We start from the raw sequence: 12,333 nt of genomic DNA on the forward strand, positions 1-12,333 counted from the left end.
GTGAAAGAGTGGCTTGCACCTGCAGTTGGGTCCAATGAATATCCAAATTTCTGCCCGTTATTTTCTGCATGTTATTAGCATATTAGTAAAGGCAGTCGTTTTTATAGTAGCCTGTTTGCCCAGTCTAGAAGCCGCTGCAGGGTGTCAGGATCTCATACACATCTTCAGCTTTGCAGGGGACACAGCATCTGGCACATAGTTTGTCACACAGGCCATGTATTCGAGGCAAGTTGAGTTCACTCACTAGCAAAGGGAGAACGAAGCTTGTCGGATATGAAGTAAACCGCCTGTATACTCAGTGGCCTTCATTTCGTGTGACTTATGTGGTTATAGCGACCCTTGTTTTAAGCACTTCTTGTCTAGCAGCGGTCGTTTGCTTTTTGAAACACTCAGGATAGCTTTCAGCAAGCTGGACAGGAATAACACTGAAAAACCAGCAGATGTTAATTGTCGCACTTATCATGCGAAGCTTCCTGCAGTATGATGAGGGCGTAAATAAATGAGGGTGTTCCTCAAGGCCTTGTAGCACATGTTACGAGTTTGGAGCAACATGATGTATAGCACTTTTTTGATCGCATGCTATAGGTTTAGCAGGTGTGGCCATGGTTGAAGTGCAGTGCAAGGTCAAGAAAACATATCTATGAGCAGCACCCTGGTAAAGGAGACTCTGGGAAAACTAGTGGGAAGCCTTTTGAGCATATGGTTGACCCACTTGCTGGCTCCATCAGGCCAAGTATGATAAAGAGAAGGAAGTCATCAACACATCAGAAGGTTTTTACATATAAACACTGTGCTAAGGTCTTAACATGCCAACAAGTCTTAGTGAGCAGGCTGTGCACGACCAACTGCATATGCCTTCTGTTCAGACACAGCTTATTGCATTGCTTGTTGTAACTAACCAGGATGGAGTGGACAAAAAAAAGAACAGCAGCTCCATTAATTTGGTTTCACTGGTATCAACAGTGTTTTGTAAGTGTACATTGCCATACTCCCCAATGCCTTCTTGAGTGACATCAGCAAGGACCAGCTTGAGGCAAGGTGTAATAGACGTCTTTACAAGCTAAAAATGCATGCATGCATGGAGAGCACTTTGTGTCCAAAAAATTGGCATTTCCACAGGGGCACTGGAAAAAGGAACATTATTGACAGCGAGCAAAGACAAGCTACTATACACCCAGCATTGCTGCAATGTAATGACATCTGAAACAATCCCTCTCAAAGAGGAAATCATCTTTGTGTATCCATAAAGAGGGCAGACGGGCAAAGCCCCTTCAGCAATGATGCCAGCTTCAAAAGGCCCACTTTGCACGTCCTGAATACTTCCTTACGACCTTGCTGGGTGCAAGCATTCTACTGTCCAAAAGTTGTCATTGAGAGCACTGTTGGTTTGGTGGCAATACAGTTCAGAAGCAATTGCAACAAACCTCCCTTCCTAGTCGGCCTGGATGCTCACGGTGCTTATGAAGCAGCACCACGAGGCAAGCAAGGTAAACGGATGCGTCCAAGCCCTTGTTCGTTTATCACACTGTTCTGTTAGTAACAACCATGAGACGGTGCGGCAGTGCGGATTTGGCCTCGGTGAGCTCTGGCAGTACAGAATCTGCGTTGTGTGACCCGTCCTTTCTTGAGAACCCGGCGGTGGTGGTAATTGAAATATCGAAGTGGCCTAGCGCCTCGGCAGCAAAGTTCTGCGAACCGCGATGTGGCGTCGCCATGTCCGACTTTGCTTAACGGACGTCGATGGATGTGCTAGCTGCTCGCTGCAAGTCATGTAAATGCAACTGCGTCGACCGCCCACTGTTCAGCGCTGAATGTGTGTTTGGTGTGCTGTGCTTGAAACGAGTGGTGCAGCTGTGCAGCGGAGGAGCAGAGTGGCTTAGGGGCTCCGTTTGCGCGTTCACAGACATGTGCTCCCGACTTGGTCTCATTAGCGGCTGTCGCGGGATTGTGTTGTGCTAGCTCCTTGCATAGTATGAAGTTTACGACGCTAACACAGCATGTTCACGTTTTTCCGCGCCATATGTCATTTGCATGACGGCCGAGTTGACAACGAGACGTGTCTGTGTTCTTTGCGTTTTCTGTGTTGTAAATTGCTTTCTATTGTGGAAGTTCTGGGAGTCTTATTACGCAAGGAGTGCGAACGTAAACATAAACACGTGTGTCTGAAATTTTGAATTACCCATAATACCCTTTACGACTGATAAGTGGGCTACACGGCCTGTGTGAATCAGCTACCGTACGTTGCGACGCTCTTCCGTGCGGTAGACGGATGGATGGTGTGCGTTTATTTCTGTACTGTTGTAAAAACCATTTGTTTATTCACTCAATACAAATGTACGGCTTCTTCGCCGCAGTACATTTTAGTTACGCGGTGAAGCATACTAAATGTGGGAGGGGGCCACTATCAGCCAGCATAGTATGTCCACTTAGGCGACCTGAGAGGCGGCGGGTTCGCGAGCGTATGATTAAAGAACTCTTATTATGTCCAGTGACAGTGGCCCCTTTTCACTTTTAGTATGCTTCACCGTACATTGCTTAGGCTTCACCGCGAAATATTAGTGTATTGCGAGAAAGATAATCCTAAAAAGCCTAATTATGCAAAGTTTATATTGTAGCTTGCTACACCGCAATACAGGGGTGAAAATTAGCGTCATGCAGTAAAGCATACTAAGAGTGGAAAGGGCAGATAGGTTTACACTGTGCTCATTATTTTCAATTCTGACCTAATTTGCAAGTGCATCTGTGCTCGTGGTAAGCTTCATTGACAATTCTTTGTACATCACAAATTCATATTGCAGGGAAGCTTACTAAAGCACATTCGCCATTATGGTACGTGTTATTCACCTTCAATGCAGGAGCACAATGCGGATTCTTGCCCCTGCTTTTGGCTGGACTGCACATGCTCATTGAGAATTGATTCATTGTTCATAAGTGCACTGGTACTTTACTCTAAACTGGAGGGCTCAAGTTAATATGGAAGCACAATTTCTATTAAAGGGACAAGATGTTGCCGAGATGGTTGCAGCACAGCTTTTTTTTTTCTTCCAGGCACCTTTTCTACTTGAAGCTTCCATTGCAGTGTTTCGAACCTCTTTGAACCAGCACATAGTGTATATAAAAATTGGACACTGATTGGGAATATCACCTAAGTTCATGCCTATATATTATTACGATATCATCGAGTGATGCTGAAGGTACGAGCTGCCGCGAGAACGACGACGAAGTGGGTCTGTGCCTTTTGCCGCGAGCGAGTGTCGTCCTGGCGATCTGGCTCCAGTGTAAATAACCTGTATATAGCTTCTTTATTCTGTGTCTTTTCACACGTAACATTCTGGTGGAGGTCGGCGATCCCCGTCCTCACCACGGAACTCCGGAGTGGTCGGTACATCGAGCTTGTCACCATGCCTCCCGGTGACGAGACCGCTTCTGCAACGGCTTCGGCTTGTCCGACTGCTCCAATTATCACGGTTGCCCAACATCGCGACCCTGGTGTGTTCAGGGGCCTGGAGGGAGAGGACGTTGACGAATGGATCAAGCTCTACGAACACGCCAGTGCTAATAACAGGTGGGACCCAACGATCATGCTCGCCAATGTCATCTTTTATCTCGGCGGCACCCCACGCGTGTGGCACCAAACGCATATGACGACGAGATAAACAGCTGGGACAGTTTCAAAGAAAAGCTCAGGGAACTGTTCGGCGACCACATTGGGCGCAAGGCTGCCACGAGAAAGGCTCTTGCGTCTCGTGTTCAGACATCTACAGAGCCTTACGTTTCATACATCCTCGACGTCTTGGCTCTCTGCCGCAAAGCTGACGATACCATGTCTGAGGCAGATAAAGTGTCGCATGTGCTCAAAGGCATCGCCGACAATGCTTTCAATTTGCTTGTTTTCGGCCACGTCTCGACTATCGACGCCATCATCAATGAATGCCGTCGCCTTGAACAAGCTAAGAGTCGCCGTATCACACATCACATCACGCGGCTCCCCAACACTGCCGCTACGTCGACATGTGAGGGTCGACCGCGTCAAACCACCCCCTGTGACGATGTAACTCGTATTGTTCGCCGCGAGCTCGAGGCCGCCTGTTTGCCAGCTTTCTCCGCGACGCCTCCCGATTCACCAGCAACCACGATTGCACTGATTCAGGCAGTCGTCAGAAAGGAATTTGAGAACATGGGTCTCAACTCCGTGTGTCCATCGTCTACACCAACGGTTCCCCAGTTCTCTAGCAGCCCTCCTCGTCCCCGGCAGCCTTTCCCTCCCACACCGGGCCGCAACCAGTCCGAATGGCGTACCCCTGATGACAGGCCGATCTGTTTTCACTGCTGTCGCATCGGCCACGTCGCTCGTCACTGCCGCAACCGATGGCCACCACCTCCTCGGACATACACCGCCGCTCATTCCCGCCCCTTTGGACCTTCTGTTCCCTATGCCACCCGCCATGACCCCATTGCCGCTGATGCTCCTGCCCCGAACCTTCGCTACAGCCGCTCGCCCTCACCTTGACGCCATCAGTCTCGTTCGCCCCAACCCCGTCGCTTCTCTCCGTCGCCTATCGCCTCCCGGATCCAGCCGGAAAACTAGGCACTGCAGCTTCTGGAGGTGAGGCTGCCTTGTCCACTCTGCCCTCAAATCCTCTGCTGACGTTACACACGAACCAAAACCTTCTTGACGTTGACGGCTATCCTGTCATGGCACTCATCGATACAGGTGCACATCTTTCTATTATGAGTGCTGCCTTCCGACTGCGACTGAACAAGCTCCTCACCCCAGCGTCGGCACGCGTCGTCCGCATTGCGGATGGCGGTACTGTGCCTATCATCGGCATGTGTACGGCACGTGTCAGCATCGGCGGCCGCCACACTCCTGTCCTCTTCACCGTGATTGCTCATTGCCCCCACGACCTCATTCTCGGCCTCGATTTTCTCTCCGCGCATTCTGCTCTTATTGACTGCTCTGCCAGTACCCTTCGCCTTGAGTTGCCGATTCTCACAGAACCTTCTGACGCACCCCAGTGCCGCCTACGCCCCACTGGCTTTATTCGCCTGCCGCCAAAATCAATAGCCTATATTGAACTCTTGTCTTCCCCACCAGTCCCTGATGGCGAGTACCTCGTCACTCCTCTGCCCGACATTCCGCTACAGTATGACGTTACCGTGCCTCACAGTATACTTACCATTACAGCGAACCGCACTTTCCTACCTATCTGTAACTTTGGATCGGCAAAGCAAATTCTACCGCAAGGTATTTGCCTTGCCAACGTTGATTGTCTCGGCGACCATCACGTGGCAACATTATCGACCGATGCTTCTTGCTTTTCACACGTAACAATATAGTAAAAAGATGTAGCACGACCAGACAAAATAAAAGAAGGGGGTGGGCTGTAGCAATACTAAGTGTTAAATGGTGCTTTATCCTTTCCCTTGAGTTTTCTTTCTGTTTTTGTGCTTTTTATGGATCCTCCGCAGTAACCATGCGAGTGCTGAGCTTGAGCTTGTTGGTTTCAAGTCTCATGGTTGTTACTAACAGAACAGTGTGATAAACGAACAAGGGCTTGGAGGCATCGGTTCACCCTGCTTGCCTCATGGTGCTGCTTCATAAGCACCGTGAGCATCCAGGCCAACTAGGAAGGGAGGTTTGTTGCAATTGCTTCTGAACTTTATTGCCACCAAACCAACAGTGCTCTCAATGAGAGCTTTTGAACAGTAGAATGCTTGCACCCAGCAAAGTCTTAAGAAGGAAGCATTCAGGATGTGCAAAATGGGCTTTTGAAGCTGGCAGCATTACTGAAGGGGCTTTGCCCATCTGCCCTCTTTATGGATACACAAAGATGATTTCCTCTTTAAGAGAGATTGTTTCAGAGGTTGTTACATGGCAACAGTGTTGGGTGTTTAGTAGCTTGTCTTTGCCCACTGTTAATAACCTGTTCCTTCTCCAGTGCCCCTGTGAAGTGCCTACTTTTTGGACACAATGTGCTCTCCATGCATGCATGCATTTTTAGCTTGTAAATACGTCTATTAACCCCTTGCCTCAAGCTGGTCCTTGCTGATGTCACCCAAGAAGGCATTGGGGAGTATGGCAATGTACACTTACAAAACACTGTTGATACCAGTGAAACCAAATTAATGGAGCTGCTGTTCTTTTTTTGTCCACTCCATCCTTGTTAGTTACAATGAGCAATGTCCGAACAGAAGGCATATGTAGTTGGTCGTGCATAGCCTGCGCACTAAGACTTGTTGGCATGTTATGACCTTAGCAGTGTTTATATGTAAAAACCTTCTGATGTGTTGATGACTCCCTTTTCTTTATCATACTTTGCCTGATGGAGCCAACAAGTGGGTCAACCAGATGTTCAGCAGGCTTCCCACTAGTTTTCCCAGAGTCTCCTTTACCAGGGTGCTGCTCATAGATATCTGTTTTCTTGACCTTGCACTGCACTTCAACCATGGCCACACCTGCTAAACCTATAGCATGCGATCAAAAAAGTGCTATACATCATGTTGCTCCAAACTCGTGACATGTGCTACAAGGCCTTGAGGAACACCCTCATTTATTTACGCCCTCATCATACTGTACGAAGCTTCGCATGATGAGTGCGACAATTAACATCTGCTGGTTTTTCAGTGTTATTCCTGTCCAGCTTGCTGAAAGCTATCCTGAGTGTTTCAAAAAGCAAACGACCGCTGCTAGACAAGAAATACTTAAAACAAGGGTCGCTATAACCACATATGTCACACGAAATGAAGGCCACTGAGTATACAGGCGGTTTACTTCATATCCGAGAAGCTTGGTTCTCCCTTTGCTAGTGAGTGAACTCAACTTGCCCCGAATACATGGCCTGTGACAAACTATGTGCCAGATGCTGTGTCCCCTGCAAAGCTGAAGATGTGTATGAGATCCTGACACCCTGCAGCGGCTTCTACACTGGGCAAACAGGCTACTATAAAAACGACTGCCTTTACTAATATGCTAATAACATGAAAACAGGCAGAAATTTGGCTATTCATTGGACCAAACTGCAGGTGCAAGCCACTCTTCCACCAGATGTGTGTTGTTCACAGAAACTGGAGCTATACAAAGGCAGATAAAAACAATGATGTTTGAAAGTAGTAGAGTTGAACTACATTCTGCACAAGCAGTCCTATCTGCAGCGCTGGTACCTTATAGCCACAATTCATGGCTGCACCACCATGCAAAGGCACTATTCTTGAATTATTAACTTCTATTATATTTATGGTGGCCATATATTGCAATTACATATCCACATTGTGTGCAATATGGTTAAATGTCAATTATGATAGCCATTCCTAATCTGAAATGCAATAAAAGAGCAAATATAGGCAACAAATTGCAATTCAATGACACAAAAGACAACCAGTGCACAGGATAAGTGATAGACTTCCTTTTATTGAAGAAGAAACGCGACATGTGTCATGCCACCACCAGTGGGTAGCAATCTTTCAAGCTTGGGTGACAGAGGCAAAACTTAGCAAAATGCTACAATCGCGCTGTAAAACGGCCTTGGACACAGAAAACCGACATCATATTGTACAGAATGAAAGGGCAAGACTCCATCTAAGAACAGTCTATGGTACCACATACTTGAAATGGTGTAAACTATGTTGACATGCCCTACCCGTAAAGAAAAAGCAACAAACACAGAAAGCACGCCTTAAAATGCAATGTGAAGAGTCTGAAACCAAGAAAAAACAACCCGAAAAAGGTTTCGCTAAGTCTTTCAACGATTGAAATTGTCAAACTGTATCATCACTTCTTAATGAACCTGCACAGCTGAAAAGGAAGGAAGGAAAGCCCAATAGCAGGGCTGCAGAAAATGTCGCCAAATAAATATACTTTGCTTACCAACGATACCCGTGGTTTAGTTGTGGTCTGTGTATAAACTAATTGTGTATAAGCTTTTCTTGTTTAGAATGGTTTAGCGGATAGGGAAAAAATGACCATAAGAACACCAGGTGTATGCATAGTCTACGCACAAAAAGCCACTGCTTTCTTACTTTATTTTCTCTGTACTACTATTCATGAGTATTTAAGTGCCTTAATAGCACTGCTAACATCCTACTGCAAAACACAAAATTGGGCAAGTTGTGGCATAAAGAAAATTGCAGTTTCACTCATAATGTGAAACAATGATGCAGTAGCTAGTGAAATATGCGCAGGAAGCTTACTTCATGCAGTGTTTGTTGAAGTGAACACTTGCCAATGCAAGTCGGTAATCTTAAAAAAGTAAAATAAGTAAGAGTCGTATTTATTTGTGGGAGTTGTGCCTCAGTGTTGAAGTGGAAATACTTGGCTTTTCTCCCTCCTCTTTCATATCCGGACTTAGCCACTGATCCACACCAAAACAACCCTTTAGCTTCTTACTGCTGAATTCGTTTTGGTTTTCTCAAATCTATATTTGGGCTACCCATTGCTAGGCCTCTCGCTTTGCTTGAGGAAAACAAGACACCAACAGCTCCATCCAGTAAATCTGAGAAGCCAAGCACTAGAAGATTAATGAAGCAGATGCACTCAATCATTGTCATCACATGCAAGAAGAAAACTTAACATAGGACTGCCTTCACAAGTGGGAAGGTCACGTGTAAGAACTTGAAGGTGTGGATGCCAGCTCTATATACAGTACGCAGACATTGAGCAGGTGTTAGCCAATCTAGGCACCTGTTGGCTAGATCACGCTCTCCGGTATCAGTATTCACCACGATTGTACCTTCAGCAGAGTGGCTGAAATGTAGAATTGTGGACTGCCACTCTTTTGATCGTATGTTTGAATCCTCGCAGCACAATGAGAACTTTATTTGCAATATTCTAGCAAGAAATTCGGGAATTCCAGTGACAACACCAGTAGACATCGGAACAACCAGGGGAGTTAGCCCATAGCAGCTATTGCTGTAAAAAAGAAGACTGGCATAAGCACAAGAATTGAGATGGGCATACTACATGCCTTTGTTCTGGTAGTGGTCCACTACTTTGGTGCTACAGTTAATGATCTCCACTGTCACTGGACATAATAAGACTTCTTAAATTATACACTCGCGCACCCGCCGCCTCTGAGGTCGCCTAAGTGGACATACTATGCTGGCTGATAGCGGCCCCCTCCCACTTTTAGTATGCTTCGCCGCACAACTAAGCTGTACTGCGGCGAAGAAGCCGTACATTTGTATTGAGTGAATAAACAAATGGTTTTTACAACAGTACAGAAATAAACGCGCACCATGCATCATTCTACCACACGAAAGAGCGTCGCAACATACGGTAGCTGATTCACACAGGCCGTGTAGCCCACTTATCAGTCGTAAAGGGCATTATGGGTAATTCAAAATTTCGGACACACATATGTGTTTATGTTTACGTTCGCACTCCTTGCGTAATAAGACTCCCAGAACTTCCACAATAGAAAGCAATTTACAACACACAAACGCAAAGAACACTACATGTCTCGTTTTCAACTCGGCCGTCATGCAAATGACACATAGCGCGGAAAAACGTGAACATGCTGTGTGTTAGCGTCGTAAACTTCATACTAGGCAAGGAGCTAGCACACCACAATCCCGCGACAGCCACTAATGAGACCAAGACGGGAGCACATGTCTGTGAACGCGCAAACCCTAAGCCACTCTGCTCCTCCGCCACCCCCGCTGCACGGCTGCATCAATCGTTTCATGCATAGCACACCAAACACACATTCAGCGCTGAACAGTGGGCGGTCGACGCAGTTGCATTTACATGACTTGCAGCGAGCAGCACATACCTCGATGTCCGTTAAGCAAAGTCGGACACGGCGACGCCACATCGCGGTTCGCAGAAGGCGCGCCAGCACCGCGCCTTCTCAAAAATCCCTAAATGATGCTGTCCCTAGGCACCTAGGATCAGGTCACGTGAGGGATTTTTGTACGACAAATAGACGCACGCCGCCTTGAGGGACTTTACCCCGCCAGCGCCTCCTCTATATAGAGGAGGCGTTGACCCCGCCTTAAGGTCCCTCTATAACTCCGTGCTCTATAATGAGCATAGAGTTTCTCACTATAACACCTAGAGGGTAATCTGGCGCCACCGTCTATGGGAGTTTCTTAAGGGGGCACCGTGCCGTCATGGGAATGACGGGATATGTGTCTGCGAGGCTCGTGTTGGCTGGTGTTGTAAGAGGCTTCGTCTAAAATGTGGATATGGCTACGCAAATAACGTGTTCTCAAAGTAAAATCTTCATAAAATGTTTCCATTCACGCATATTACATCTTTACTCACCCACGATGCATGACCAAGCGAAGAAAAGCAAGAAGAGACGACCAACTGTTTCAAAGCGAGCGCGAACTTTGTCGTCTGTCCTCCAACTTTAGCGGCCCGCTAATACTTTTTACGTAACATGTAGTCGTACACACAATAACAAGTTCTCATAGTTAAACAAAACATGTTTTCGCGTAATAATAAAGCTAAAACAGCTTTTCACGTGCTGTTTTAGCAGAAAATGAATCATTGCGACAGACGGAACGGTACTTGCCAAGCGCGTCTTCAAGGTGTCCTGTATCTACGAGAACGATGCCAATCCGAATCCACAATATACCGGCATTCCCATGCATACCACAGCGCAGCAGCGCCAGATTTCCCTCTAGGTAATGTAGTGAGAAACTCTATGGCACCGTGCCGTCATGGAAACATATGGAACATAGAGTTTCCTACAAGAATTTTTGTAGGAAACTCTATGACATGGAAATGACGGTATATGTGTCTGCGAGGCTCGTGTTGGCTGGTGTTGTAAGAGGCTTCGTCTAAAACGTGGATATGGCTACACATATAACACGTTCTCAAAGTAAAATCTTCATAAAATGTTTCCATTCACGCGTATTACATCTTTACTCACCTACAATGCATCACCAAACGAAGAAAAGCAAGAACAGACGACCAACTGTTTCAAAGCGAGCGCGAACCTTGTCGTCTGTCTTCCAACTTTAGCGGCCCGCTGATACTTTTTACGTAACATATAGCCGTACACGCAATAACAAGTTCTCATAGTTGAACAAAACATGTTTCCGCGTAATAATAAGCTAAAACAGCTTTTCACGTGCTGTTTTAGTATAAAATGTAGGCTATGTAGGCACCATACCGCGAAAATTGGCCCCATCGGCCCACGGGAACACGTGCACAGGAGGTTATCTAAAAACGTTGACTATGCCTGAGCACTGTGGTAGCGTTTTATTTCTCCATGGTGGTACTGGGAATGCTTGTCAGCCAAAATATATTCGCCTTTTTATTTTCTTGCTATAAACAAAAGTTCTCGACACCATAAATAATTTCAACTAGTTTCGGTTTCGTTTCCCAGGCTGCCCTTGCGTTTTATGCTTTCGTTTTGCGGCCAGCTACGGTGGCTTCGGCCTCGGCTGGTTTATTCAATGGTGCGGTGCCTTTGGCAGCAGCGCCGAAGGTGGTAGCGAGGGGCCAGTTTACCCTGTTATAGTTCTTTTATCCGATGTACTACGTGAAAAATGCGTGCACGGACTTTGATGTATGCGACCTGCAGCCGCTGGAAGTATCTTCATAGTGGTCTTGGATGAGCGAAACATCAACGCCCCCAGTTTTGGGGTTCATGACAGCCTGACAAGCATGCTCCGCTCACATGACGGGCACTAGGGAAACTCACGTGGTTTACTTTCGTTGCAGATAACCAGTGAAAAATTTGTGGGAAATTGCAGAAATAAGCAATGAGAACGTTGGGAAAAAATCTCATCAAGGTAATGACGCGCGAAGAACGTGCACGATTCATTCCTGACATCCTTGCTGTTTTTCCTCTGTTTGGCAGGGAAGCTTCGTGGTGTGCATTGCTGCTGCGTTGACTCATTATTACGGCCACTTGGACACGGCAGGAGTGACACTTATGTATGTTGGTATGGTGTCGCTTGGTGTCATCTTAGGTTGCCGAAGTGCGCTTTGTACCGACGACCAGTATCCCGTTGTACTGAGAGAACATGACGGAAACCATTTGTTGAAGCAAGTGCTACAGGTGATCCGCGCTGCTAATTGTTTGTTTCAAAGCCCCTTAAAATTGTTTTCGCTGCCTCTCCCCAATTTTGCAGGAAAAGATGAAGGAATACTGTCGTATGGACGGCTCGGAGAAGTCCAAGCACATCGTCTTTTCTCGCACAGTCGACGCGAGGATAAATGAAATATTTGATCTTGTCTTCAGAGATTTTATACTGCCATGGTACAAGCACCTGGTTCCTGACCACCGTTGTTTCTGCATGCTTCTCAGGTGACGGTGTTTGGTCTCGGTGCATGTGTGCCCAGATGTGTTTATGCTTATAACACGCTGCATTTTATGA

General features: G+C 46.6%; 1 protein-coding gene across 1 annotated transcript in view; it reads left to right on the forward strand.

Annotated features, from left to right (window-relative positions):
• Positions 1 to 11,371: 11,371 nt before the first annotated feature.
• Positions 11,372 to 12,333, forward strand: part of LOC126535916 (sorting nexin-25-like) — a 92,780-nt gene continuing 91,818 nt past the window's right edge. Inside the window, exons 1-3 of the mRNA XM_050182769.3 lie at positions 11,372 to 11,745; positions 11,814 to 12,014; positions 12,088 to 12,263. Coding sequence (XP_050038726.1) covers positions 11,716 to 11,745; positions 11,814 to 12,014; positions 12,088 to 12,263 — 407 coding nt within the window. The 5' untranslated portion in view covers positions 11,372 to 11,715. The remainder of the gene's footprint in view (positions 11,746 to 11,813; positions 12,015 to 12,087; positions 12,264 to 12,333) is intronic.

This window comes from Dermacentor andersoni, chromosome 4 (genome assembly GCF_023375885.2).
Source record: "Dermacentor andersoni chromosome 4, qqDerAnde1_hic_scaffold, whole genome shotgun sequence".
Lineage (NCBI taxonomy): Eukaryota > Metazoa > Arthropoda > Arachnida > Ixodida > Ixodidae > Dermacentor > Dermacentor andersoni.